Genomic DNA, 27,733 nt, shown 5'->3' with positions numbered 1-27,733 from the left:
AGGGCTGCTGGCCCAAGGGCACAGCTGGTACCTGGAGCTCTGATGCCTGCTCTCCCCTCGGCCAGTGCCTGCCCACTCAGAGATTGGGGGCCGCCTGAAGGCCAGCCCACACCCACAAAAGAGACCCAGAGGAGCAAGCGACCCAGATCACAGCAGGTACCGACAGGGAGGCGGCCTGTGGACCGGGCCGCTGTCTAATCCGCTCTGGCTTAAGGGTTTGGGGGAAATCATCTCTCTGTTTCACATCCCAGGGGCAGAAGGGAAGGGCTGGAGGGAGCCAGCAGGTGCTGGGGCCCAGTCTCCGAGAAGGAAGGGAGGGGCCAGTGACCGGAAGCCCAAGATTGACTCTTCACTCTGGCCCTGCCCAGGAAAACCCAGATAGCCCGGTGCAGAAGAGACTTTGCCCCTCAGCCAGTGCCCCCGTCTTAGCTGAGGCCAAAGACAATATCTCCGCCAGTGATCAAGGAACTATGAACCCCACGGCCCCAGGCTCCCGCCAGCTCTCAGCTCCCAGCATCTCCCTAAAGGTGGCTGCGAACATCGTGGTCAAGTGCCTGACCCCATTCTACAAGGAGGGCAAGTTTGCCTCCAAGGTAGGGCAGGTGGTGGGCGCTGCCCTCCCCTGGGGCTGGGACACCTGGGTGCAATGGGCGTGCATGTCGCGTGGGCTGCAGGGGAGTAGCAGGCTGGCCCCGAGGCCCGCGGTCCCCCTCCCTCAGGCTGCCGTGCCCTTGGGTTATGGTTCCGGGTTGCTCAAGGGGCAGGGTAGGGGTCTGTGCTCTCCGCTCTTCTTCACCATGTTCCTCCAGGAATTGTTTAAAGCCTTCGCCCGCCACCTCTCACACTCGCTAACTCAGAAGCCCTGTCCTGGAAGGAGCGGTGAGTGCCTGCACTGCCGGGCGAGGAGGCACCTGGGGGGTTCTGCAGGGTGGAGCTTGGCCCTCACGTTCCCCCACTCTGAATCTGTAGTGAAGGAAGAGGCCCAGAACCTCATCCAGCAGTTTTTCCACGGCCGGGCCCGGTGCGAGAGTGAAGCTGACTGGCATGGCCTGTGTGGCCCACAGAGCTGACCGGCTGCAGCCCAGCACAGCCAGGGTCCTCCCTGGACTCTCCCATGGGCCAGCCTGGGCCTGACTCAGGGCGGGGAAGCTGGCCAGGCCTGCTGCTGCTGCCAGGGGCATTGGCCTTTTCTCAGGGTCCTTCCCCCTTCCAACCACACCTTGCTGTGGTGATGACCCCGGACACCTCCCAAATCAAGGTCAGAAGTCAGCCCACCTTTCTTTCTACCTGCAGGGCCTGTGGTCCTCTTTCTCCTAGCTTCTCTGCCTCTCCTGGCCTTTATGGCTGGTTTTCTGAGCCACATCCCCAGATTAGAACAAGCTGGGTGGTGTGCTTGCTGCCAGGGGAACAGGAAGAAGAAATGGTCCCTCCATTTCTTCTTGTACTTAAGTTATAAGCCAGGGGCGAGGCCCCCCTGTGCGAGCATTGGGGTCTCAGGAAGAGCCCTGCCGGCCCCAGGTGCAGAGCTCTGTGGGAGGAGGGACAGCGCCCAGGCCCCGCGCCCTCTCAGCTCCTGGTCGGGGAGCCCGGGCTGGACCAAGATGTTTACCAGAGGAATAAAGTCCCATGTGTTCTGACACACGCGCTCACGCAGCCCTTTTCTCTCAGGTGTTTTATTTCCTCCGCAGCTGCTTCTCCCAGCAGCAGCTGGGGTCATGCTGATGTTGACCCGGGGCGGGGCCAGGTGGGCATCTCCCCCAGACGGCACATCAGAGGCCCAAGACGAGTTCCTGCGCATTCCCGTCGCCCACCCACCGAAGCAGTCTCACTACTCTCCAGGTTGATGTCCCTATAGTAGCCCCTGCCTTGTGGCCTCCACATGGGCCAACCCGGCTGCAGCGGCTTCCAGAACAGCCGAGCCATGAAATCCAATCCAAAGTGGGCTGACAGCACCCAAGGAAGACCATCTGGATGAAACTTGGGCCAGGGAGGGGCCCCCTCCTCCTGCCCCTCCAGCTCTCCTCTTGGGTGAGGCCGGCACTAAACGGGAGCGAGACCACTGTCCAGCAGGAAGGCGATGGTATGCTTCAGCTCCTGGGCCTGCCCGGGCACGGGCATGTGAGGACGGGGCGCCCCAGCCAGCCTCCCCTCTGCCCCCGCCCACACCCTGCCTGGCACTGCGCATCAGCCTGGGCCCAGCCTCTGGCGGTGCCAGGTCCAGGGGAGGCACTTGCCAGCTTCCCAGGGTGCTCAGAGGCCCCGGCCACTCACCTGCGGCAGCTCAAACCAGATGGTCCGGGGGCTGTCGGCTGAGCCATAGTTGAGTTCCAGGCCAGGGAGGCCCCCTTCCTCAAGGGGGCTCAGCATGTGGAGCCGTTGCACGTCCCTCAGGGCGATGGAGCAATACTGCGTCTGGGGGCAGCAGAAACAGAGCTTGGCCCCTCTCGGGAGGGGTCGGTGTGGGTGGTGGGACAGGAGTGACCCTAGGGTGCCCAGGCCCACACTGGGACAGGTGCCTGGCCCACCTGGGAGCTGGGCTCCATGAGGACGAGCTGCTGACGGTTTAGTCCCAGGAGGCTGGGTCCGGGCAGGACCATCTGGCTCACCCGAAGCACCATGTAGACAGTGTAGCCAAAGAGGGGCAGCTGACTCACGGCCTCTGGGGGCGGGGGGTGGGGGAAGACAGGAGTTCTGGCCACTGGGCCCTGGGACCTGCCCTACCTGGCCCCCAGGTCAGGTGAGAGGAACAGGCCAGGTGGAGAAGCTCCCTCAGCCCCTCCACTCTCAGCCCTTCCCTCCTGGGCCTCCCACCTGCTGCGTCCCCCGCAGCCACCCGTGCCCCAGACCCACCGATAAAGCTGATCTGCGCTTCCTGGGAGCTGTGTCCTCGCAGCTGCCTCAGCTCCTGCTCCATCAGCCCCTTTATGACGGCCACACTCACCTGCTGGTGCAGTGGCTTCGGCAAGTAAGCCAGCAGGTCTTGCCTAGGACACAGCTGGGTCAGTCAAGGCTGGGCATACAGCAGGTGCTAAGTAAATGAACCAGTGGCTACTGTGGGCGAGACGGGGGCTCCGGGCACATGGATGAGGCGTGGTCCCTGCCCTTGATGAGCTTGGGGTGAGGAGGACAGATGTCCATTGCTCCAGGCCCATCAGGTTAGGGCCAACAGTCCAAGTCGAGTGGCCTGGACCTTGGAGGCTGGGCGGCTGAAGGAGAGGCCCTCAGGGTGGGTGCTGAGGTGGACGTCCTCAGCGGGAGGGGCAAGAGAAGTGACAGGTGTGGGGGCCATGCTCACACTCACTCTGAGGGGGGCCCCTTGTGGGCCCTGCTGAGGTGCTGTAGGGCGGCCAGCCTGGCGACTTGGGCATCTTCCTGGGCGCTGACCACCAGCTTCCCCTGCAGGTAGTCCCGCTGTACCTGAGACGGCCGGGCAGTGAGGGGGCAGCTGTGCCCTAAAGCCCCCACCAGTTCCTGCCACCATCCCTTCTCCTTGGGAGGAGCAAGGCTTGGAGGTCCCCCGCCCAGGTTGGGCCTCGCGGGCAGGCTGGGGGGGGGCGAATGCCAGCGGCACAGCCACCAGGGCCAGGTGGGGCTGACCTGGCTGTAGTGGGTGCTGATGTAGGTGGGATTATCGAAGTGCAGCCGGCTCTCCCAGCTGACGCGCCGGCTGTGCACGCTCACGTCCTTGTCCACCGCCACGCTGTTGAGGTACTCGTGGGGCCACAGGGGCCGCACCAGCTCACCTGCACAGGGAGCAGGGGTTCGCAGCCTGCCCTGCCGCCCCAGGCCGGCCCCGCCTGCAGCCCTGCTGCCCCAGCGTGGGAACCGCCTCCCTCGTGGGCTCAAAGGTGGACCGGGCACCCTGAATCCAGCCTGGCCATGTGGCTCACCTGCCCCTTTGATGAGGAAGAGGGCAAATTCCTGCACTTCTCCGGGGTCCAGGATGCCCATCTGCCCGCACAGCTCCTCCAGCACTTCTGCTGTCACCTGGGCATGTGGACAAGGCCATGACGGCGGGGGCTGGAGGGTCCCCAGAAGGGATGCCCACGGCTTCCCTGCCTCTCCCCAGGCCCTCTGGTGGCCCTGCGCTTACTGTGAAGGTCTGGATATTGGTCTTGTACTCCACACCCCCGGGCAGGTGAACTACAAGCAGGTGGACCATCTGCCCTTTCTGCCAAGGCACGTGGTAGGGTCAGTCCATCGGTAGAGAGCGGCGCCAGCTTCACCTCCCCCCCCCAGGGAATACCAGAATGCCCAGCCACCTGCACCCCCAGTACCAGGAAAGCCTGCATTTCACCCGGCGAGGGCAGCCGCCGGCGCCCCCCATACTTGACTGTGCGCTGGAGGTGGTCCTGGCTAGTCCGGGCCAGCTCTGCAGGGAGGAGTCAGGCTGGGGTCACAAGCATCTTCAAACCCCTCCCCAAGCAGCTGAGTCCCCAGCCTGGAAGCCCCTCCCATAGGCACCTTGACTTCGGCCTGAATCCTGCAGAAACTTAGTCACGTAGGGCATCAGCGTGGTTGATGGCGGGAAAAAGCCGGTCAGGAGGCTGAGGAAGCTCCAGCCTCGAGCACAGAGTTCCCTGCAGGGCAGAGAGCCTGCGCTCAGCCTGCTGGCCCACAGCAGTGCGCTGCCTGCTGGCCCTCCCCTCCCGCCCCCCACACTCACAGCTGGGGGTGTCCCGTGACCTGCTTGATGACCTGGCAGTAAATCTCATCCCTGAGGTTCTCCTTCTCGCGACACAGCTGTGGGGACAGGAAGGGCAAGAGCAGTGGGGGTGGGCAGAGCTGTTGTGTGATGGAGTGAGGGATGGCATGGGACCTGAAGTCAGGGAGAAATCCTGCTCAGGGCTGGGGGCTGGGGGCCAAGTCAAGGTGACAGCCCGGTGGTCATCTCAAGCTTTGTCTCACTCAGCAGCATCTGCATAACTGGTCACTGGAAACCACTGTCTTCATCTTCTAGGCCGAGCTGGCCTGTCCTCCGCTTTCTCTGGACCCCCGTCTTTGTCACCTCTGCTGCCTCCCCTTATCTCCTTGACCTCTGAGGGCTGTAACGCTCTTGGACCTCTGTCTACACTCGCTCCCTGATGCTCTCAGCTGCTTCCGTCTGCTGATGGTGCCTGCCTCCAGCCCAAACTTCTCCCTTGAACGCCAGGCCCTCCCCTTGGGAGTCTGGGACTTCAGGCTTCACTGTCTGGAACGCCTCCCCCAACCCGGACCTGCTCCTCCCTCAGGCTTTCTAATCAAACAGCCGTTGCTCTGGCCAAGGCCTCAGTGGCATCCGTGACCCCTCTTACACCCCACATGCAATTCCTTACAAGCCCGCTGCTCTGAGTCTTTTACCCTCTGCTGCCTCTTCTGGGCCCGCGCCAGCGCTGCCTTTCACCTGGGATCATTTCACTCACCTCCTTTGCCCTTACGCCCCCAGAATAGCAAGCAACAGCCAGAGTGACCCCGGGAAGCAGAAGCCACATTTCTCTTGAAAACATCCAAGTCCTGTCAATGGTCTGCAAGGCCGTGACCCACTCTCCCTCCCAGACTGCGTCCTCCACTCTCCCCTTAGCTTGCTGGGCTCCAGCCGTGCTGGCCTTGCTGGTGCTAAGGCTTACCCTTTCAGGACTGTCACCCCTGCCCCTCTCTCTGTCCACATGAGCTGCCCCCAATGCCTACATGCCTTACTCCCTTGCTTCCTTCAGATCTCTGCTCCAGTGTCACCCTGTCACCAAGCCTTCGGCACTGTAGCAGCCTCTTTCCCTGCTTTATTCCCCATGGCACCTTTCACTCCCAGACACACTGCATCATGGTTACTGTCTCCTCCCACAAGGTCGCAAGTTCTGTGGGGACTTAGCCTGGTTGGCTCACTTCCATGCCCCCAGCATATAGTAGGTGCTCAATAAATACTTTCAGATGATTCAAATGAATAGTGATCAAAGGAAGGAGGGTCCCCCTCGGGCCCAGGAAGGCACCCTTAGGACTGACTGACTCACGGTGTCTCTGCCCCCACCCCCAGCTTCCAGCACACACAGCTCTTGCTCACCTTCAGCAGCTCATAGAGGAGATCCAACTCGTCCTTGTCCCGGGGCTTAGGCTGGTCTCCCATAAATTGCATCAGAGCTGCAGGCAGGATGAGAAGTGTGGGAAGCTGGGCTAGGGGGCCCGGCCCTGGCTTGTGCCCTCACCACACAGGGCCTTCCCTTGCCATCTCCTGCCTTGCTCTCAAAATGTGTGTGAGCCAGGCAGAGCAGCCATCTCAGCTTCACCAATGAGGTGACAGGCTCAGATTCTGTGGGTGCCTGCGATCCCCCACGGAACACAGTGAACTGGAACCACCACTGCCTTCCAGCCCAGACTCCACACGACCCACAACCTCTTAGGCGGGAGTAGAAGTGGATGAGGGCTGTGGGGGCATAGGAACCACCACAGAGGTACCCCGAGTTTGCAAACTCAGGGGGAGATGGTGACCAGGAGCCTAGGTCCAAGGCACGGCAGACATGGGGACCCAGGACGGCCACTCACTCTGGAAGCTTCCCACAGCTTTCTTGTTCGCGTCCTCATCACTAAGGCTGATGAGCGATTCCTGGATGGGAACCTGTAGCCAAAGAGGCTGTGCTGAGGGTCTGGGCCCATGGGGGCCAGAGGGCAGGTGCACTGGCCCGACTCCTCCCCACCTGTCCCCCTACCTTGGTGTACTGCACCAGGCTGGCCGTGGCCTTCCCTTTAGCACCTCCACCTGCCTGGTCCAGCCTGAGGGGGCAGAGAGGAAGACATTCCTGCCTGCTTGGTCCTCTGGCCACATCCCAGGCTGTGTAGGGAGGGTGCTAAGAGCACCGGCCAACTGGCTCTGAGCAGGGAGGCCCACTGAGGGAGACTGCGGACAGAGGGCTGGGCCTGGCGTACTCACAAGGTCTTGGGCTTCCGGAAGTATTGCAGGGCAAACTCTTGCATGGTGTAGTTGTGGGAGCCCGCAGACAGGGAGGCAGAGGCCACAGAGAAGGGCAGGCTGCTGGCCTCCGAGTTGTCACTGTGAGCCCGGCTCTGAGGGCGGGTGGGACCCTGGGAGCACAGGAGACCTGGTGCTACCCGACTGGCCACCGGCCTGTCCAGAGGCCCTGTCCCAGCCCCCACCCCAGCCCAACCCTAGAGGAGCAGGCAGGGCAGCTGTAGTGAGCACACCGGCAGAAATCAGAAAAGTCAAGAGCTTTTAATTGAGCATCTTCTAAGGTAGCACCGAACTAAGTAAGACAAGGGACACACAAGGGGCGGACAACGCAGGCCCTGCCTGCGGGAAGCTCACAGTCTTGCTGGGGAGACGAGGCAAGAAAGTGGGAGAGAGCCAAGGGGCGGCATCAGCTCTGTCCACCAAGCGGCAGGGTGGTCCTTGCTGCTCTGGGGCATTCGAGCCCTTTCCTTCCTTGACTCCTAGGTAGGCCTTGCCTCCGCCTCTCCCACCTCCCTCACCTCCGACGCCCTCTCCCACGGAGCCAGCCCTGGCTCTCTGCGCTGCAGCTGACTCTTGTGTCGGCCATTCCTCTGCTCCAGCGAGAAGTCTGGGGCAGCAGCTGGCTGCACGATGTCGGCAGGAAAGAGTCCGGAACGGCCCCCGATGGAGCCAAACTGCCAGCCTGAAAGGCATCCAGGGACGGCGCCTCACCAGCCTGGCCTCTCCGCCCCTCAGAGGCTCCGCCACATGCTGCCCTCCCTGTGTCATCGCCCTGCTCGCCCCTGGGGATACCTGGCTCCAGAGTGGCCATTGGCAACAGCTTGATGAGGTCCCCGCGGTGGAAACTGAGGAGGCTGCGGTCGTCAGTGATGTAGCTGCGCAGCGCGATGACGTAGCCGGAGTCCTGCAGGCAGAAGGGTGAGTGGGCGAGAGCGGCCAGCCCGCCTGTGACCCTCGTGCTGCCCACCCCACCTGCACCCTTCCACGGGCCTTTCTCACCTGAGCACCCCAGAGTTCCGGGGACACCGCCGGAATTCCCAACCCCACCTTAGGCAGCATGAGGGAGCTTGGCTGACAGCCCCAAGGCGAGGCAACCCAGACAGGGCGCCATGCAGCACTGGTGGAAGCCCCGACCTGGGCAACCCCCCACGCCCGCTTGCCTTCTTGAGCTCACTCAGGAACAGCTCAACCATGGTCTTGATGGCACTCGCCCGGGCTGCGTGCAGCACCAGCTGCTCTCTCTTCAGTGACAGCTCCAGGGTGGAGCCGCCCCGGCACTCCACGCCCAGCACCTCAGCAAAACTGTGCACACGGTGGGGGCGTGAGCTGGGGGCCACCTCGCCAGCCCACCACCCACGCCCACAGCCAAGGCTCACCTGTACGAGCAGAGAGTCTTCAACTGGTCAGGGTAGATGCTGGGGCCTCGGGTCACCTTGAGCAGTCTCAGCCCGCGGTGGGACACACTGAGCAGCTGCACATCACTGCCACTCTCACCCTGCCCGGAAGGGGGCGCCACAGACCAGCTGTTGGTTCCCCTCCACCATCCAAGATGCCCTGGGGCTGCTCAGGGCCAGTGCTGTTCTTTGTCCTTCCCCTGGCCCCCTCTCCCCCACCGCCCACCCCTCATCCCAGGCTGCAGTGCTGGGATCCAGACTGGGGTGCTGCCATCCCCGCCCTACCCCCACCTCACTGACCGAGACAGGGAAGATGCGGGAGAAGTAATTGGCCCAGTTGTCCCTAGCGGCCACCACAATGCGCTTCTTGACACTGTCCTCAGTGGTGACAAGTGAGTCCAGACCCACCTCCAGGTCTCCTGTGGGCAGCGATGGCCCCAGACTGTCCTCAGCCTCCCTCCCTCTGGGCAGGCCCAGCTCCCCACACCAGCTCCCTGACTGAGGGTCCCTGGACCATACTCAACAGGTCTTTCATTTTGCGCCGCTCGTCCTGGGAGATCCGGAGGCAGGACTCGGCAAAGGTGTCCTTCAGGATCTGGGGACAGAGCCAGGTGGTCACCACCAGGTCCTGATGCCACTGCCCAGCTCAGAAGCAGCCACGCCCAGGGGAAAAGCCCGTGGGCAGAGCTGCAGCAGCAAGGCATGTAGGGCTTCCAAGCCCAGGGTCCCACCTGCCTCCCCTAACTGCCTGCTGTTACTTGGTCAGTGGAGACAAGTGTCCCTGAAGAAGCAGAACTTGGGGTGGGGTGGGGGCTACTGTAGATCTGGGAGACAGGCAGTCCTGGGAGCATCCAGAGATGGCAAAGGAACAGGCACTACTGAGCACCCGCCATGTGCTGGAGCCTCTGTTGATACACCTCAGTTTTCATCCTCATTATAGGCCAGCAATGGTCCTTACTCGTCGGGATGTCGGGATGTCGTGAGGATTACATAAAGGAAGCCAGGGCTCAAAGCACAGCACGTGCCCCCTCAGCGCTGGCTGTTACTGGGCCCGTCGCACTGGTGGTTGCCTAGCCCAGGTGTAGGTGCAGTCTGTCGGTACATGTTGCAGGTGGGCTGGGCTCTCACCTGCTCACAGAGGAGCCTTAGACTGTAGGGATGGCTGAAGGTCTCCCGGGGGTAGAAGACCTGGAGGAGGGCATGGGAGAGTGAGAGAGGGCATGGTGCTCCTGCCCAGCCCCCTCCTGCCCCACCGCTGTCTCCCAGGTCAGACAGAAAACCAGGCCTGAAGAGGTGGGCAGTGGGGCTGCCGCCGCAGTGTTTGTGGGGAGCAGAGGCTGGGGTCTGAGCCTGTGTCTCCCACAGCCTGCCGCCCTCTCCCCAGCCCAAAGAGAGGTCAGGCTATGGCCTGGCCCTCATGCCCACCTCCTTGCGTAGGAACAGCTTCCAGGGCACACTGGCGTAGGAGAAGCTCACGCTGCCAGAGGGCACGAGCAGCTGGGTGCAGATCCCCTCGTCCCCCATGGGCTCCATACGGCCTGGCAGACGGAGGGGCGGGAGCGTCAGGGAAAGAGCAGCCAACGTTGGAATAATGCGGGCTCGGAGAGAGAAGACCCTCACCTCCCAGCTGGCTCCGCCTCTGCGGCCTTGCTCCCGCCCACAGTCCCGTCTCCTGCCTCCATCTCCTGCCTTGGACTTTCCCCGCTGTCCCTGATGTTCGTGGGCCCTCCCTGACCACGTCAGCCGGGCCACTAAGTTCCTGATGGAGCTTCCAGGTCCACATCGAGGACAACACCCTGTATGTGACAGTCCCTCAGTGCCAGACAGGCTCCAGGGGTGGCCAGGCTCTGCCCTGGGTGGGAATGCGGAAGCCGGGGCTCCTCACCTGCGGCTCCAAAGTCCAGAAGCCCGAACAGCTGACGCCAGCCATGAGCACCGAGAGGCTGCTCGGAATCTTACCCCCGTCCCAAGGAAGCTCACTGTGTGGGGATGTGGGGTTCCTTACCACGAGGCTCAGCTGAAGGGGTCCCCGGGTCCCCATGTGGAGGCGGTGGGGGCACTGGTGGAGGCGGGGGTGCCTGGGCAGTGGGTGGGGTCTGGCCAAACAGCTCCCGAAGGGGCTCTTGCTTCTTCCTGATGGAGTTGGAGGTCCCCAACCGTGGTGGGCCCTTGGGTCGAGGGGCCACAGGTGGTGGGGCACCCTTTCCTGGGCTGGGGGACACCGTCTGTGGAGGCATAGGGAATGCACACTGGCTGTGTCTGGGGAAAGGCCAAGTTGACCCCTGAGAGTCCTGGACTCCTGAGTGGAGTAGCCATGCCCTGGACGAGATGGGACGGGCCTCACCGAGGGGGACGAGAGGGCACCACTGATCCCCAGCTTTGCCAGAGCCTCGTCCTTAGGGTTGTTTTTCTTCAGGAGAGTTGTGGGGGGCCTCCTGAGAGAAGGAAGAGGTGAGGAGTCTACAGAGTGACTCCCTGGGGAGCGGGCAGCGCTGGCCACCCCCAGGCCCACCTGGACGGCTGCACAGGCACAGGCACGGGGGCTGGGCGGCTCTGGTACATGCGGATGATGTTTCGTATCTCTCTGCTGGGCTCTGCCTTCCTGGATGGCGGGTTGGAGCTGCGTACCACCGCAGGCCGGCCCTGCACCGCCTCCTGGGCTGGCTCAGCCTCAGCCTCCCGTGCAGCTTTGTCCCTACCTCGTGTCACTGGCTTCTTCACTACCGCGGGCGGAGGAGGGGACGGCACTGACCAGGAGGATAGGAAACACGTGAGACCCTGTGCAGAACCATAAAGCCCGGCCCTCCCCCATCTCCCCACCACCTGTGCTGGGTTCCTCCTCTTCCGGTTCCTCCTCTTCCTGCTCCTCCCCTTGGGGGATCTGCACCTTGGCCGGAGGCTTTACTGTCCTCACCTTGATCTGCTGCTGCCCTGTAAGTGACCAGATGGCCCTGTCTGTCACCCTCCACCTGGCCTGACCATCTGTGCTCCTGGATAGGCCACACTGACCCAGGGGAGTAGAGTGCACACCACTGTCCCCCGGCTAGGCTGGGGCGGTGGCCGAGTTCTGTGCGGGCCTGCCACCTCAGGCCCCCTCACCCATTTGCTGGAAATAGTCCCGTTTCTGCTGGAAGCTCTTGGGCCGCGAGGGCCTGTGTTCCTCCCGTGAGGTCTCCCGTGAGGTCTCCTGTGAGGTCTCCTGCTGTCAGAAAGGGAAAGTGAGGGAGCAGCCCTGCCAGCCAAGTCACCTCTCACAGCGAACCCCTTGAGTCCTGGGGACCGAGGCCCGATGGCATCTTTTCTGCATCTTCCCACTCCTCCCACCCCCACAGCCCTGGAGCCTGCTGCCCTCTTCTAGGCCCCACCCTCGGCCCGGTCTCTGCTCCTCCCCCTCAGGCAGGCACCCACCGGCTCCAGCTCACACTCTGGCACCTCCTGGGGGGCTGGGGACTTCTTGGGTTTGGGGGAGATGGCTGGAGTTGTGGTCGAGGAGGCAGCTCCAGGGGCCTGGGCTTGGCGCTGGCGTGTCTGCTGTTCCAGGGACAGGCTCATGGCCTGGGCAGTCATCTGCTGGGCCTGGAGGGGGAGGGCCAGTGGGTGGGCCAGGTAAGAGCTGGCCTGGCCCTGCCCCACAGACCTGTCCTTGCTAGGCAATCCGGGGGCCCTGCCCACCCTCACCAGGATCAGCGCCTGCTGGTTGATGAAATTCTGCTGCTGGGTCGCCAGCTGCCTTGCATCCACGCTGGAAAGCAGGGGCTGTGGCTGTGGCTGTGGTGGCACCACCATAGCTGCAAGTGTGGCAGATGGGCGGGGCAGGTGAACACCAAGTTCGCAGCCCTCTGCCCATTGTGCCCTCTGGGCCCCTAGCAGGATCCTCTCTCCTCCCGTCCCTCCCTGAGAAGGGACCCAGTGCCCCAGCCCAGGCTTACGTGGCATGGCCGGGACTGCACCCATCGCTGGCATCATGGGCATGGGTGCTGGCATCATGGCTGGCTGGTATCCAGGCATCTGCATCATTCCTGGGTACACTGAGGGAACAGGGCCCTCCCAGGTCATCCCTACCTGGGCCCACAGACCGCCACCCTCCAGCCCCAGGCAAAGAAAAGAGTATGGGCCACCAGGGTACAGGCTGGAGCTCTGACCCCAGACCTGGGGCTTCCCAGGCCAGGCCTGCCTACGCGCGGCTGGGCCAGGGAGAGCGGGGACGGGTGTTTGGACCTGCACTCACCCATGGGGTAGCTGCCTTGCTGCATGGGCCCGATGGCGCCCCCACCTTTCATTCGGCTGTTCAGAGCCCAGCCTTCCTCCAGATCCTGAAGGGACAAAAGTCACAGGTCATAGGGTCAGAGCTAGAGGCCTAGGAGAGATGGGAGGGGCAGCAGAGCCCCAGTGGGGTAGGGGCAGGGGCGGGGTGGGGTGTATGTGTAGGACACTTACCCTGAGGCCTGGGGAGAGGACTGGCTCGAAGAGGTGGTCCAGGAAGCCATCCAGGCTCCCTGAGGTCCGGGACTCACCTGTGGGACCAGAGGAGGGTCAGCGTCACCCACCTAGGGCGTGGGGCTTCCCATAACCCCGCACTCCCAGCATTCTGCCAACCTCAGTGTGCCCATTCCCAGCCTTACCTGTGTGGCTCCTGCTGGGCAATGGTGGGGCTGGACCTGGAGGGGGACCTGGGGGCAGTGAGGGGGCCTGGACACCAGGGGCGGGGGGGATATCCTCAGCTCTGTAGGAGACAGTGGGTCCAGCTGAGGCGGGTGCCTTGGCTGGGGGCAGAGCCCAGGCTGAGGCAAAGTATAGAAGCTTCTGTGGGGACGTCCCTTGGGGGTAGGGGGCTGGGCCTGTGGCAGCAGCTATAAACCCCAGGGTCTGATAGGGTGGCTGCAGGGGTCACCTACAACATATAGGTACAGGAGCAAGCTGGGGACAGGGGTGCTGGGGCAGCACCTACAAGCTTCGGGGGGCAATGGGGTAGCTTCGGGGACCAGCCAGGTCCCCAAGGTCCTCGGTCTGGCCGATGAGGTCCAGCACGAAGTCACAGCCAGCCAAGTCCTGCCAGGAGTCCCTGGAGTGCAGTGACACAGACCAGCCACGGGGGGGCCCCTCCAGGCCTCTGGGTGGGACAGAGGAATGCAGTAGGGGAGTCGTCAGCCAGACATGAACATCCCAAAAGGGCAAGGGGGAGGGGGCTGTGGAAGGGGACGGGAACCTGAGTGAGGAACCCAGTTTTGCTCAGACAGCTTTCCTTATCTGCAACTCACAACCCTCCTACTTACACATCCGCTCTGATACTCGCATTTATTTGTTCACCTATTTAATTAGAATCTGAACCATAGGTATAATCTCCACTCTTGCTCCCCATCTTGAATTTACTTCCTGGATGCTGCCCACTAACCCCCATACCCCACTGCTGGGGAGCAGGCTTTGGCGCTAGGCCTTCAGGAGCAGCTGCAGGAGGTGCTTCGTGGGAGAGTGGGCTGGGGGGGTTGGTGAGGACTCAGGAGGAGGACGGGACAATGATCAGTGTTGGCCACACTCTCCCCAGCTCCAGGCCCCCATACCGGCTCTGGAGAATCCACCCGGCAAACTGCTCCCCCGTTGTCCAGGACTCCACCTCGGCCGAATAGCATTCTTCTGTGGGGATGCAGGGTGGGGCCAAGAGTGAGAGACAGCAGGGTCCCCCCAGAAGGGAAGGGGCTGCTATCCCCATGGGGGTTCCAAAGGCAGGACAGAAGGGAGATCAGGGTCACAGGGGGTGAAGCAGGAAGGGGGTCCAGGGAGGACGAGGGGGCAGGGCTGGCTCCCACTGTGGTGGGCCTGGGGAGTCCTGGGAAGAGGCAGGTATCAATCACCATTGAAAGTGAAGACGTCCAGTGCCATTCTGCCCCGCCGCCATCCTGCCGTCCACTCGAGCTGGGTGGGCGGGTGGGCCCGTGTGATCTCAGGGGCCAGCCGCGCCTGCTCGAGAGCCCCTAGCAGCTTGTGCTGGCACAGTGCTGCCGTGCCTCTGGGGGCCTGGTCAGACACAAATCTGCAGAGGAGAAGCACAGGGCTGCTGTGAAGATGAGGTGGCCCGCTGACCCCACCCACTGGGCCTCCAGCCACCATGCCCCTTACTTGAGCAGTGGCTTCTGCAGGGTGGGCATTGGAGGGAAGGCGCTGAGCAGGACGGCCATGAGGGCCCAGCCGCGCTGGCTCTGCTGCTCGTCCGTGTTGTGCCAGAGCAGGGCCACGAGCTGGCTGAAAAGTTCATCCCGCAGCGCTGGCCGGTGCTGCCCCTGCCTCACCAGGTATGTGCCCATGGTCTGCTCCTGCCAGGACTGCAAGGACCCATCCCCCAGGAGCCGCAGCATCTGTAGACACAAAGCGGGGCAAGGGCAGGACATTTGGGGGTCCCATGGTCCCAGCCAACACCCAGGAGCCAGGGTCCAGCTCTTGCATGGGCCTACCCTGTCCCCTCCCTGATGTGTCACTCACCACCTTGTTGATATCCAGGGCATGCTGAGGGTTCTCACCGTCCAGCCGTGTCAGGGGCTTGGCCAGCAGCTGCCCAGGGCTGGGTAGGGATGGCTCCTGCAAGGAAGGAGGGTGACACAGCATCTGATCAGGGGCTGGTCTGTGATGACCTGCTAGATACAGTCTCAGGGGAGCCCACTGAAACATCACCCTGGGAGAGAGAGGAACCGGCCTGGAAAACCATCGTAAAAATGCAGCTTAATTGCTTGCTCTGAATAGAAAATTGATGCCCACGCATGCAGAAAACATGGAAAAGGATAAAGAATAAAAACCACCACTAACACTCCACTGCCAGATGCAACACAGTTAGATTTTAGCATTTCTCTTTCTAGTTCTACTTTCTCTGTACAGATACATGCGTCCCCACCCCCCATTGTTTTTAACAAAATTGGGATCATACTCTTTGTGCAGTTTTTTTACCCCCTTCTTCCACCTGCCACCCCAGAACTTCAGTTCAAACCATTGTTTCTCAGTCTAGTTGTGTAGGAAACAGCTCCCTGGCCCGTGCTGGTATTAGGAGCCTTGCGCTGCCCCCGGCTGAGGCAGTTGGTCACCAGTCATCAGTTGGCCACTCATAGCAGCTCATGGCCGCTCTCGCTCACTCACGGCAGCCGAACTCCGGCTGCTCGTGGCAGCCCAGCTCCAGGGAGAGCCATTGTTCACAATCTTAGCTGTGGAGGGTGCCGCTCACTGGTCCATGTGGGAATCGAACCGGCGACCTCTGCATTAGGAGCACAGCGCTCCAACCACCTGAGCCACTGAGTTGGCCTTCTTTGCGCAGTTTTGAATCCTGTTTTATATCCAACACTGAGCCTGGACAGTGTCCCTGGTCATTGCACAGGCTTTAACGACATTACTTCAATGGCAGGGCAATAGCACCTGGTGTGTAGCATCGCGGATCTAAGTAACACCTGAGAGTGAGTCATTTATGTTTAATGGACATTTTCCGAGCAATGCAGCTGCATCCACAGCCCCCATGACAGGAGAGGGAGGAAGGAGGAGGAAGATAGAGGAATAGACAGCTCCTGCCTGGTGGAGACTAACATCTGGGAAACGGTGAGGGTCAGCCAGGAAGAGCGGAAGCTTGGTAAGCCCACCTGAAAGCTGCTGGAGATGAAGCTGGAGAAGGGGAACTGGTCGATATCCTGGGGGAGAGTCAGGCTGGGCCGAGAAGGTACTTCCGGGGGCATGGCCTCGGTGATGCTTTGGGCCAGGGTCTGCTGACGGCCTGGGGACAGCCAGAGGCAGCCCAGAAATGCCCCGGTGAGGCACCTGGCTCTGGTCCCGCCTCTTGCCATCACCACCAGCTCCCAGCCCCATGCAGAGGGAGCCGGGCAGTGAGCTCGGGGGAGCCCAGAGCATCAGCGGGAGGGACCACAGGGACAGACCCTCTGCACAGTAGAGGGACTGGGGGAGGGGTCATGGCAGGAGCGACACCAGTCAAGACTCACCTTCTGCTGTCCTCAGCATGACGGCCAGCTCAGCCGGGATCTCCAGGCGGCCCAGTTCCTGGCAGGGTGGAGCAAGTGACCAGGTACTGAAGGAGGGGCACAGGCACCTAATGTCCCTCCTTACCCCAGGTCTATAAACATCCCCTCCGAAGACCAAGGATTCTGACTCTGGACAGTCATACAAACAGGGCCCCAGTAGCCCTCAGAGGGAAACCAAGATCACCCAGGCCTCTTCTCAGTACGCACAACAGATGTCCCTGAAGGACAGGACCCATGCCAGCACCCCTGGGGCCCCATGCTCCCCCTCAAGCTGTGCCCGGTTCAGCAGGTTCATAACCCAGTGACAGCCTCTAGCTTCTAGGCCACCTACCATGCTTGATGTGTTCTCGGAGGCCCTGCCGCCGTGCCAGCCACGCCAATGCCCAAGCTGTCAGGGGAGACGCAAGAAGAACTGAGCCACCATGAGCCTCCTGGTGGCCCTGCCCAGCTTGGCAGTTCCGCTGTCCCTTCCTGCCCCCTAGAGACCCCAGCACCAGCAGAGGAACAAGCACAGACCCAGAGGGGCCAACTCTCAGAACCCTCACCAGCCTTAGCGCTGTGGGCCTCACTGCCTGTCTGCCAGGGCACTGGGAAGAGAGCAGAATGACTGACGGGAAGGAATGGTCCCAGGGGACAAAGTCCAGCCAGGGAGGTGACAGAGACGGGGGCAGTATGTGGGCACTGACCTTTGAGCTGCTTTATGGCCCTCAAATTAGAGTCAGCGTGTAAGAGAAGGAAGCAGGTGTGCCCCACGGAAGGGCTGGAGGGGATGGGAAGACACTTAGGCTGGAGGGAACAATGGGTCCGGGGACAGGCAGGGACGAAGGCAGGCAATGGTCTCCTGCACGCCCCAGCCTACTCGGGCCAGGCAGACAAAAGTGGGAGGAGCTCAACCAGCAATGGTCTCTGAGGCCTTGACCTTGTGTGGCTGGGCCAGGAGGGTGGATGGTGTCACGGTTTGGCCAGCTTGGACAGCAAGGTGCCTGAGCAGGGGCCCCACCCAGACACCTCACCTGCAGTCTCTGCCGTCTCCAGAGCAGGGGCCGGGCCACCAGTAGGATGGTGTTCAGCTGTCCCAGAGCCGCCCGCCGCCGGAGGTACCGCTTCCTGAAAGCCGGGAAGGAGAGTGGGGAGGCGTCCAACTGACCCTCAGTACCTGAATCCTCCAAGCCAAGAATGTAAAAACTGACCCCAGGCCAGTGAAGTCCCTGGATGCTTCACGGAAGCAAAAAGCACAGGGCAGGACACTTTGAAAGAACAGATCAACTGAGAAACTGTTCGGTAGAGGGGACTGAGATCTCAGACTCTGGAGCTGACTATCTGGGGCCATTCCTCTCCTATTCAGTCACAGTGGTCTTGGATAAGTTACTTTACCTCTCTGGGTTTTAGTTTTGTCATCTGTGAAAATGAGGATTTTTCTAATACCTGCCCCACGATAAGATTAGATGAATTAACAGACGATAAGTATTCAGAATAGTCTGGTATGTTATTATTTAAGAAGCAGAACTTCTAAAAATGAAAAACATGACATCACTGAAAATCTAATAGGAAATCCTGGAAGGAACAACATTCAGATAAAATGTCTTTGAGAATTTTCCAGATGTAGGAAAGCCCAGACTCCTCAATGAAGGAGCCAAGTGGGATAAACATTTAAAAATAAGTCTACAGCTTTTGTGCATCAAAGGACATTATCCTTTGTGAAAAGACAACCCATAGAATGGGAGGCCATTTGCAAATCACATATTGAATAAGGTTTAATATGCATAATACATAAAGAACTCCTACAACTCAACAACAAAAAGACAAATAACCCAATTAAAAAGCAGAAAGCAGGCAGAGGACTTGAATAGATACTTCTCTAAAAATACACAAATAGCCCATAAGCACATGAAAAGATGCTCCACCATCATTAGTCATTAGGGAAATACAAATCAAAACCACAGTGAGACGCCACTTCACACCCACTGGGATGGCTGGAATTAAAAAAGTGGAAAATAACTGTTGGCAAGGATGTAGAGAAAGTGGAACCCTCATGCACTGCTGGTGCAGCAGCTGTGGAAAACAGTTTGGTAGTTCCTCAAAAAGCGATGTAAACATAGAATTACCATATGTCCCAGCAATTCCACTCCTCATATAGACCTCAAAGAATTGAAAGCAGAGACTCAAACACCTACTTGCACACTCGTGTTCATAGCAGCGTTATTCACAATAGCCAAAAGATGGAAACCACCCAACTGTGCCTGATGGATGCATGGATAAACAAAATGTGGTCCGTCCATACAATGGAACATTATTCAGCCTTTTAAAAGAAAGGAATTTCTGATCCATGCTGCAACGTGGACGAACCCTGAAAACATTCTGGTCAGTGCAATAAGCCAGACATAAGAAAATATCGTATGAGTTGACCTACACAGGTACCTAGATCAGGCAGATTCATAGTCACAGAAAGAAGATTGGAGGTTATCACGGGCTGGCTGTAGGGAAGGGAGAGGGGGAATTATTGCTTAATGGGGACAGAGTTTCTGTTGGAGACAAATACATTTGGAAATAGGTAGTGGTGATGGGTACCCCCTCTCCGGAGCCTTCCCTGGTGTCCAGAGCACTGCCCTCACTTGTTCTCAGAGCTTTGGGGGTAGCCAAGGGCCCCCAGACAGGCAGCTGGTTTACTGTCTGCATCTGACTCCCCAGCTAGCATTGGAGACCGCATCTCTGCCTTCAGCCGTAGGTCCTCAGTCTGGCCCAGGGTAAACAGAGGTCAATCAATAGCTGTTGGATGAATGAACTAAGACAGGCTGTGAAGGATGACAGGGAGTTAACAAGGTGAGAACAGGGAACGAAGTGCTATAGGACCGGGAAGTCCAAAGAGCCTGGAGTGTAACAGTCTGGCCAAAATCCAAGGCAGGGACTCATGCTTTTAAAAGATCATTCCTGCTGCAGAATCACAAATAGACTAGACCAGACTAGAAAAAAGAACACTCAAGGAGTCAAGACTGCAGGTTTGGGTGTCCTCAACAGATCATGAGCTTCCCGTGACCGGGGGTATTCAAGCTGACTGCATGGGTACAGGCAGGATGCTGTCAAGGACAGTCCAGTGATGATGGGATGGCACGGGGGCAGGCAGACTGGCCTTGAGACCTTATGTCTCCCCGACCCTGCCCCACCACCTGAGGAGGCCCATGGCCTCACCCCACCCCTGCAGACCTGGCCTGGAGCCCCCGCACACGAGCCTGCATCCGAGGCAGGAGGCGGAGGCGCTGGCGAGAGATGCAGGCGAGGAGGCCGCGATGCAGGGTAAGCAGCGCCTGGGAACGACGCTGGGCCCAGTGCTGCTCAAGCTGCTGCCAGCCCGGCTCTTGCAGCAGGATCTGGGGGCAGAGGCACGGGCTGGAGGCAGGCCAAGGGGCCAGGGGCCAGGGCCCACCCTGCTCTTCTCCTGAAGCCTCAGCCCCCTCCCTTCCAGCCAAATCATCTATTCTCCTGGGGTGCCTGGGACACCTGCCACACCCCATCTCCCCCCGACCCAGAATGAACACCAAATCCTGAGTTTGTCCCAGAATGCTGCTGTCCCATCATGTCTGCCTCTCTGTACACACACCCACCTGGGTGGATCCAAGGTGACAGAGGGGCGACTCAGCTCCCAACACCTGGCTCAGGATGGTGCCACACTTCTCCCGGTCAGAGAGCTCTCCCTGCCCCTCTGTCCCCAGGGTCCGGAACCTGCCCCAAGGACAGAGTCAAGGTTGAAACAAGCACAGTGTAAACCTCCCTCCACACTTGACACCCCAGGACCGTCGATGTCTATTCAGTCTCTAAGTCATTCAATAATGATTTGGAAAGCACCTACTATGTGCCAGGCACCCAGGAAAGTTTTGCTGAATGGAGGAGGGGCAGTGAACGGAGAGAGAGAGAATGAAGAGGAAGGGTTGGATGCTAGGCCCAGGGCCTCTGGGAAAGTGGGTCCGCCTCCACCCTGAAGGAAGCCCAGGTCTACCAGTCACTGCAGGGGGCCTTCTTCATGAGTCCTGTCTCTGAGGTTTGCCCTTGGCTGCCCCCATCCTGGAGCCTTACCTGGCCAGGAAGGCCTGGAAGGGTACCCGCACTGGGAAGTTGGCGCTGCGGGTACAGACAGTCTCCAGGACACCTGCCTGGTGCAGCTGCTCTGCCACGTATCCCACATCAAAGAGGCCTGGAAACTGTGGTCATGGGACAGAGCAATGACAGCTGGAGTCAAGGGCTTAAAGTTGTGGGGAAAGCAGGACAGGGCACAAGCAGGGAGGAGGTGGGCTAAGAAGGGCAGGGCAGGGGTGGAAGGGCTCTGGGTCCAGGAGCTGGGGCAGCTCACCTTGCCAGGGTTGGGGTTGAGGCACTGGATGAAGTAGACGTGGCTCCTGAGAGGTGGAAGGAGGAAGTCACTTGGGTACAGATCAGCCACCCATCCAATTCCCTGCCATTGGGTGTGGGGGGCATTGTTCTCACCTGCCCAGCCTGGCTAGGAGGTCCTCTAGGGACTGCTGGAAGCTAGAGGCCAGTGTGGGTTTGCCTTGCCCGCCCCCAGCCTGGGGCTCTGCCTCCTGGAACAGGCTGCCCACTAGCTGTGGGGAGAGAGGGGGCTGAGCCAGCTTAGCTACCCAGCCTGTCCATAGCCCTGCCTGCTGCCCACCCCAGGGAGCCAGGGAGCTGGAGGGCGAGCCCTTTGAGCAACAGTGTCCAGGCAAGAAAGGCAGGATGGGGAAAGTGTGGAGGGCTGGGGACCCAAGAAGGGCTGCAGGGGGACCTGGAGCTGGCTTTGGGCAAGCATTTCCACCACAGCAGGGTCAAGGTCATCCCGGTTTCTGTTTAAAAACTTGTGAACCTGCAAGAGACAATGTGGGGAGGGGAGGGAAAACCAAGGAGGGGAAGGCTGGGTGCGGAGGCTGGTCCCCTTGTCAAATAATCCAGCCTCTCCCCTCCGAGTTATAAGGCCACCTTTGTCTCTCCAACTAATGGTGCTGGGAAAACTGGAAATCCACATGCAAGAGTGAAGTTGGATGCTTATCTCACACCATATCTAAAAATTAACTCACAATGAATGGATTAAAGACCTAAATGTAAGACCTGAAACTATAAAACGCTTAGAAGAAAACATAAGGAGAAGCTTTATGACATCGGACTTGGCAATGATTTCCTGAATATGACACCAAAAGCACAGGCTCTTTTTTTTCTCAACAAAAGAAAAAAAGAGATAAACTGGATTTAAACGCAAATTAAACACTTTTGTGCATCAAAAGACACTAGTAAGAGAGTGAAAAGGTGGCCGCCCGAGGCCGAGGCCGGCGGAACCATGGGCACCGAGACCCCGCCACCGCCACCAGGCCCCAGGAAGAGAAAATTAAGCTTCTAGAGAAACCTATTGGACAATCTCCACAGCAGATGGCCTACAAAAGATGGGTGACACTGAGCTTCCTATGTAACTTGAACCAGTCAAGTAGACTAGCCCAACAAGCTGAATCGAGATGAGGTTTGTCAGATGATACTGTCACCATGGCTGCTAAGAGTATGATGGAAGAACGCCCACTGAGTCCCACTGAAAAGGACATAGAATGTACATGTTAAGTAAAAACACATCATCTGCATTTCAGATTTTAAAAATCTTCTCAAATAAGCTATGTTTATATTACCAAAGAGAGAGAGAGGGAGGGAAGGAGAGAGAGAGAGAGAGAGAGAAAGAGAGAGAGAGAGAGAGAACCTACAGAATAGGAAAAAGTATCACATATCAGATAAGGAATTCCTACGACTCAACAAGGAAAAAACAAACGATTCAAAAATGGGCAAAAGACTTGAATAGTCATTTCTCCAAAGCTATACAAATGGCCAAGAAGCACATGAAAAGAGTCTTAGCATCACTAATCATTAGGGAGATGTAAATCAAAACCACAATGAGACACCACTTCACACCCACCAAGTGGCTGGAATTAAAAACAAAAAACTGTAAAATAACAAGTATTGGCAGGATGTAGAGAAACTGGAACCCTCTCACACTGCTGGTAGGGGTGTAAAATGGTGCAGCCACTGACAAAAACAGTTTGGCGGGTCTTCAAAAAGCTAAACGTAGAGTTACCATCTGATCCAGCAATTCTACTTCTAGATACGAGTAGATTCCCGGAAGAATTGAAAGCAGAGACTCAGATACTTGTACACCTGTGTTCATAGCAGCATTATTCACAAGAGCCAAAAGGTGGAAGCGACCCAGGTGTCCATCGATGGAAGAATGGTAAACAAAATGTGCTCTATCCACACAATGGAGTATTATTCAGACATAAAAGGAAGGATTTATGCTACAACATGGGTGAACCCTTGAAACACGGTTAATGTAATAAGTCAGACACAAAAGAATTGTGTGTGTGTGTGTGTGTTATTCCACTTAGAATAGGCAAACTTACAGAGACAGAGAGTGGATTAGACATTACCAGGGGCGGGGGGAAAGGAGAATGGGGAATTAGTGTTTAATGGGGACAGAGTTTCTGTTTGGGATGATGAAGAAGTTCTAGAAATAGACAGTGATGATGGTTACCAACACTGTAAATGTACATAAAGCCACTGAATTGTACACTTAAAAATGGTTAAAATGGTAAATTTTATGTTATGTATATTTGGCCACATTTTTAAGGCCACCTTTGCCTAGTTTCTTTACATACTCTTGGGTCTGTTGGGGGCTTTCAATTTTGTTCCATTGATGGGTCTGTTCCTTAGCAATACGCTTTTAATTACCAGAGCTTTAAAACATGGTTTTATATCCGGTAGAGCAAATTCCTCCACAATCTTTTGCTTTTCAATATTTTATTGTCTATTCTCATGTTTTTCTTTTCCAGATAATACTTCAGAATAATTTCATCAAAACCCATTCTTCCTCCTCCTCCCATAAAAACCCCATCGGGGTATTGTTTGGAATTGTATCAGTTTTCTAGATCACCTGGGAAAGAGTGAACAACATTAGAGCTCCCAACATGAACGTGGTTTGTCCCTCCATTTTTAAGTCTTCTTTTGTGACCTTCAATACAGTTTCATAGTTTTTTTAATTCAATCTCCTTGTTTTGTTTTTCTTTTTTTTTCTTTTAATGTGATTTCTTTTCTTTTCTTTTTTTTTTAAGATCTAATTGCCATATACCCGTTTTGTTTCTTGTTTGGGTAACTCCTGGATAGTTTTTGTTGTTTGTTTGTTTTTTTCCTTCTATAATTAGAGCACATTGCCTCCTCCAGGAAGCCTTACATGACTTCCCCCACCTGAAACCATCACAGGGTCCTACTCTATACCAGGCCCCCTCCCCTCAGAGCCTCTCCTCTTAGGCAGGTGTGCAGTGGCTGGGAAAGTCCCTTCAGTGAGCAGCTAGTATGTGCCAGGTCCCTGTCCCGCCACTTTCAGGTTATTATTGCATTTAACCCATGCAATCTGTAGGACAGATTCCCACTCCCATTTTACAGATGAGGAAACGGAGGCTCAGAAGGAGAGTGGGACTTCTCCTTTTGAGGCTGAGCCAGGTCCCATATGCATGCTCTGCCTTTTTTTGGTTTGGAGGGTCCCACAGTCTCTATTGCCCCCACTCCCTACTGCTGGCTCAGAACTGGATGGGGCCCAGGTAGGTACACACAGATGGCCAAGCCTTGGAAGGGGCCTCCCCTCACCCACTCCTGTCACCTGTCAGGTGACTCGACTCTGAGAGGAACATCAGGGTCACACTGTCTCTGATTAACCCTGATACCTGGTAGGTGACAGGTCCTGCGTAATGTCGAATGGTGAAGACAGGAAGGGGCAGCTGGGGCTTGGCGTAGCACGGGTGGTCTCCATGGTGATAGTGGCACTTCTGGAGGAAGGTGTGGTCGGTGGCCTGATGGCACAGACAGGCTTCCCTCAGGCCGAGGCTGCTGCGCCCCCTGCCTGGACTGTGCTCCCCTCCCTTCTCCCCCACTCCGTGGCATTGAACCTGAGGGGAGCTTTGCTTTTGTTTCCCAAACTACTTCCTCAGACAGGAAGAGTCACTCCATATTTGAGTCCTTATAAAGGAGAAGCTCTCTCTTTCCTGGTGACTACTTGAACAACAAAGAACTATTTGAGAAAAATACAGTTGCCTCGGTCAATAAAAGACACACGGAAACTCAGTCAATAAAATAATTTTAAAGAAATGGGCCGGGCGGGGGAGGGAGACGGGGGGGGGGGTACTTTAAGAGAGATCCAGTAATCACTCCTGGGAGTGTGGCCTCATACCTACAGGTGTTTCTGAACAAGTCTTTCAAAGAAACTTTAAGAAAGCAATCCGGCAGAAGTTATTTTATGGGGCTAAGGAACATATAACCACAAATGCATGGGGTACACCCGCCTTAATGTTACATAGATGGGACGTGTGGCTTGGGGTAGTAATTCAGGGCTCAACACCCAACACAGACTCGAAAAGAGCTGTTTCAAAGAATGGAGACCTAATGCTGAGCCCTGGAAAAACCATGCTGGGTGATTCCAAAAGGGGCCCTGAGACGTCAAAGACACCTGTGATAAGTTTTCTTAAAACTTTATGAAATGTGAACCGGGAAAAGCAATCATTTATGAATCAACGTGGTGGGTTTACCTGGTAAGGGATTTCAAATATGTATGAATATTACATATAAAACAATGTCATTATAATAGAAAATATATTCATATTATTATATACTATTACGTTTATATTAATATTGATTGATGAAATACAACCTTTGAATAATTTTATCATTATTTTTCATCTTTTATTTTCAACCTCTAAATGGGAAAATGGGGGTCATCTCATAGCTGGGGTCATGGTATATAGCTGAAATGGCTTCAGATCCCAGAGGGGGCCCAAACCACACACATGCTCTCATGACCCTGAACACCCATCCATGGAGCCGTACAGGTGTGACTGTGTGTGTGTGTGAGTGTGAGTGTAAGTGTGTAATTAATACCTCTCTCCTGTTACACTGCAGGCTCTAAGGGAGGGACTGGGTCTATTTTTGCTCACCTTTTTATCTCTAGCATAGTTCCTGGCACACATATTCATTCATTCATTCATTCATTCATTCATACAATCATTCATGCATTCATTCAATATTTAGTGAACCCTTAACCGTGTACCAGGCACCATGCATAGCACTAGAATAGAATCCTGCAGACAAGGACTCAGCCCTATGGAGCTCAGTCTAGCTCTGGAGAAAGAATCCATGAACACGCTGTAATTGCTCATGGACACTAGTGTTATAAAAATACAAGTAGGGCAGAGGCTGGAGAGGAACGGAAGCTATTAGGCAGGGGTGGGTGGAAGGCAGTATTTGTGGGATGGCTTCACCCTGGTCGAGGCTTGCCCCGACTGACTGGAGGCCTAAGGGACCCTTGCGAGCTCAGCAGAGCTCTGCGCAGTCCCTGCCACCCTGCCCCTCCAACACTCTTGTCCCCATCTGCAGCGAGCACTTGAGGAACCTCAGAGAAGACAGGCATCTTGCTCAAGGTCACCCAGAGTCATGGTCTGAACCCAGTGCGGCCACTGCCTCCCCAAGCTGTGCTGAGGGGCCGGCTGTGGGCAGGGTCCCTGGACCCCATCAGCTTGTCATTTCCCCACTCCCTGTCCCGCCGCTGGGGGCTCACCTGGGACAGCCTTGTCTGGGCATCCAGGATACTCAGGAGGCTGTGGGGCTGGCCGACCAGGAGGTCCAGGCACGACTCCCTCGGGGGCTGGGCAATGGGCACCCAGGGCAGCAACTCTCGCTGACACTCCTCCTGGGAACAGACTGCATTTGGCTACTTACGGAGCCTACCCATGTTCCTGGGGGGCCTCATCTGAGCCAGAGCTGGGGTGGTCCTCCCATTTCATAGATGAGTAAACTGAGGCTCAGAAGGACTGAGACAGCCCATAGCACGTGAGCTTTGGGGCAGAGCTCTCAGTGCAGAGCCTTTTCTTTACTAGGGATGGCTTGTGTTCTGGGAAATAGCTGGGTGCCCCCTTCCGCATCCATGCCCAGGTCCCTTTACCTCCTCCTGGGCTAGCAGCATCTGGACGGAGAGGAGCTGCAGGCGTTCACTGGCAAGGTTATTGCACAGTTGCTCCAGGCCATTGACCCGCAGGGCCTGGGGACACGTGGGCAGTGAGGTGGGCGCCCACACAGGTGGGGAAACAGGGCAGGTGTGGAGGGCCGGTACACATTCCTGGTACCCTGCATCCCTCTCTCACAGGGCTGCCTACATTCTCCCCAGCACTCAGGGAAGAGTGGTGCCCCAGGGCTGATGCTGCAGCCTACAGGGTCAAGTGCAAAGGCCCTGGCACAGCGTGTAGGCCACCTTAGCCCAGCCCAGCCGTAGTCAGGCCTCCCTCTAGGATCCCACACCCCTGCCCTCTGCCTCAGCATGGCTGTGAGCCTTCAGGCCTCTGGTCGCAGCCACCCTGTGGTCTGGAAGCCTCCTTTGCCTGCGGCCTAGCTCACTGGCTATCAGTATTCCACATCCTCATAAGTAGGGCTCCAGGCTGCCGCCTCCAAGAAGCCGTCGCCATTCCTCCGGCAGGGATTACAGGCTCCTTCCTCTGTGCCCCCAGCACTTTACTAGTAATCCCAGCAAGCCCCCACTTCCTGTAGCTTGCACAGAGTTTTGACATGCTCTAAATCATATGCAAGAGCGCACATGAGCACACACACACACTTGTCATCCCCCCCTTCATAGAGGGGACGGTGACCAAGGACACACTGGGGAGCAGAATGGGGGGGAGGGCAGTGAGCAGTGCCCATCCAGGGATGGAGGGTGGGGCCACCTCTTGCTCTAGCCGCCTCCTTCCTGCCCTGAGGAGGTGGGATCTTCTGGGGTGAAGAGCTTATGAAAAGTCAGGGTGATGTGACGGACTCCCTCTCCCCACTCCTCTCGGTGTACAGCAGCTGAGGCTATGGGCCGACCCGTCGTAGGGTCTCTGTCTTCCACAGCCTTCGAGGCTCCTGCGAGACTCTGCAAGGCCAAGCAGGACAGAACTCTCCAGAGGCAATGTCAAGACTGGACAGAGGGGAGCAGAGTGGCTGCACCTCTGGAGTGTGCAGCTGTCTCCTGAACCATCTCAGGGCCAGACAGGCAAACAGCTCACGAGTGCCCCCCACAGGAGAACTGGAGCTGCTGGGGTCCCCAGAAATAAGCAGGATGACATGGGCACCCGATGCTGGGCCCCACCCAAGGGGTGACCTCAAAGCCGTAGATGTCCACAACAGTGACAGTGTCCACGCCGTCTCCCTCACGGGGTGGTGCCAGCCGCGAGTTGGTCGTCCTCAGAAGCCACGTGAAGAGCCGCGAGTACAGGGCCTTGGCCAGGGCGTCCCTGTGGGCATGGTGTGTGAGCCAAGTGCAGCACAGAGCCAGGTGGGGTGACAGCGCTCCCCTGCCCCCAGGGCCA

The 27,733-nt window shown here is 57.7% G+C and overlaps 2 protein-coding genes across 2 annotated transcripts in view; one reads left to right on the top strand and one right to left on the bottom strand.

Annotated features, from left to right (window-relative positions):
* Nucleotides 1-1,645, top strand: part of RECQL5 (RecQ like helicase 5) — a 30,307-nt gene extending 28,662 nt beyond the window's left edge. The window contains exons 17-20 of the mRNA XM_033091653.1: nt 66-156; nt 369-593; nt 810-879; nt 970-1,645. Of these exons, the coding sequence (XP_032947544.1) occupies nt 66-156; nt 369-593; nt 810-879; nt 970-1,070 (487 nt within the window). The 3' untranslated portion in view covers nt 1,071-1,645. The remainder of the gene's footprint in view (nt 1-65; nt 157-368; nt 594-809; nt 880-969) is intronic.
* Nucleotides 1,646-1,866: 221 nt separating this feature from the next.
* Nucleotides 1,867-27,733, bottom strand: part of MYO15B (myosin XVB) — a 31,463-nt gene continuing 5,596 nt past the window's right edge. Inside the window, exons 12-64 of the mRNA XM_033090166.1 lie at nt 27,526-27,658; nt 26,338-26,433; nt 25,954-26,085; nt 24,071-24,196; nt 21,109-21,186; nt 20,811-20,926; nt 20,677-20,722; nt 20,403-20,527; nt 19,934-20,051; nt 19,536-19,699; nt 17,348-17,441; nt 16,666-16,722; nt 16,296-16,353; nt 15,942-16,072; nt 14,806-14,901; nt 14,446-14,681; nt 14,181-14,359; nt 13,890-13,962; nt 13,280-13,441; nt 12,954-13,054; nt 12,769-12,845; nt 12,560-12,644; nt 12,261-12,359; nt 12,010-12,119; nt 11,740-11,907; nt 11,431-11,533; nt 11,155-11,262; nt 10,844-11,078; nt 10,676-10,766; nt 10,337-10,556; nt 9,757-9,869; nt 9,460-9,519; nt 8,851-8,926; nt 8,632-8,750; nt 8,314-8,432; nt 8,098-8,239; nt 7,730-7,841; nt 7,456-7,619; nt 6,899-7,050; nt 6,678-6,741; nt 6,514-6,586; nt 6,035-6,111; nt 4,667-4,743; nt 4,465-4,580; nt 4,278-4,372; nt 4,094-4,171; nt 3,891-3,987; nt 3,598-3,743; nt 3,302-3,417; nt 2,851-2,984; nt 2,526-2,659; nt 2,272-2,412; nt 1,867-2,100 (exon numbers count right to left, since the gene is read on the bottom strand). Of these exons, the coding sequence (XP_032946057.1) occupies nt 2,041-2,100; nt 2,272-2,412; nt 2,526-2,659; nt 2,851-2,984; nt 3,302-3,417; nt 3,598-3,743; nt 3,891-3,987; nt 4,094-4,171; nt 4,278-4,372; nt 4,465-4,580; nt 4,667-4,743; nt 6,035-6,111; nt 6,514-6,586; nt 6,678-6,741; nt 6,899-7,050; nt 7,456-7,619; nt 7,730-7,841; nt 8,098-8,239; nt 8,314-8,432; nt 8,632-8,750; nt 8,851-8,926; nt 9,460-9,519; nt 9,757-9,869; nt 10,337-10,556; nt 10,676-10,766; nt 10,844-11,078; nt 11,155-11,262; nt 11,431-11,533; nt 11,740-11,907; nt 12,010-12,119; nt 12,261-12,359; nt 12,560-12,644; nt 12,769-12,845; nt 12,954-13,054; nt 13,280-13,441; nt 13,890-13,962; nt 14,181-14,359; nt 14,446-14,681; nt 14,806-14,901; nt 15,942-16,072; nt 16,296-16,353; nt 16,666-16,722; nt 17,348-17,441; nt 19,536-19,699; nt 19,934-20,051; nt 20,403-20,527; nt 20,677-20,722; nt 20,811-20,926; nt 21,109-21,186; nt 24,071-24,196; nt 25,954-26,085; nt 26,338-26,433; nt 27,526-27,658 (6,082 nt within the window). The 3' untranslated portion in view covers nt 1,867-2,040. The remainder of the gene's footprint in view (nt 2,101-2,271; nt 2,413-2,525; nt 2,660-2,850; nt 2,985-3,301; nt 3,418-3,597; nt 3,744-3,890; nt 3,988-4,093; nt 4,172-4,277; nt 4,373-4,464; nt 4,581-4,666; nt 4,744-6,034; nt 6,112-6,513; nt 6,587-6,677; nt 6,742-6,898; nt 7,051-7,455; nt 7,620-7,729; nt 7,842-8,097; nt 8,240-8,313; nt 8,433-8,631; nt 8,751-8,850; nt 8,927-9,459; nt 9,520-9,756; nt 9,870-10,336; nt 10,557-10,675; nt 10,767-10,843; nt 11,079-11,154; nt 11,263-11,430; nt 11,534-11,739; nt 11,908-12,009; nt 12,120-12,260; nt 12,360-12,559; nt 12,645-12,768; nt 12,846-12,953; nt 13,055-13,279; nt 13,442-13,889; nt 13,963-14,180; nt 14,360-14,445; nt 14,682-14,805; nt 14,902-15,941; nt 16,073-16,295; nt 16,354-16,665; nt 16,723-17,347; nt 17,442-19,535; nt 19,700-19,933; nt 20,052-20,402; nt 20,528-20,676; nt 20,723-20,810; nt 20,927-21,108; nt 21,187-24,070; nt 24,197-25,953; nt 26,086-26,337; nt 26,434-27,525; nt 27,659-27,733) is intronic.

This window comes from Rhinolophus ferrumequinum, chromosome 21, assembly GCF_004115265.2.
Source record: "Rhinolophus ferrumequinum isolate MPI-CBG mRhiFer1 chromosome 21, mRhiFer1_v1.p, whole genome shotgun sequence".
NCBI classification, from domain to species: Eukaryota; Metazoa; Chordata; class Mammalia; order Chiroptera; family Rhinolophidae; genus Rhinolophus; species Rhinolophus ferrumequinum.
The sequence above is the reverse complement of the archived record's forward strand: the minus strand, read 5'-3'. Positions and strand labels throughout refer to the sequence as shown.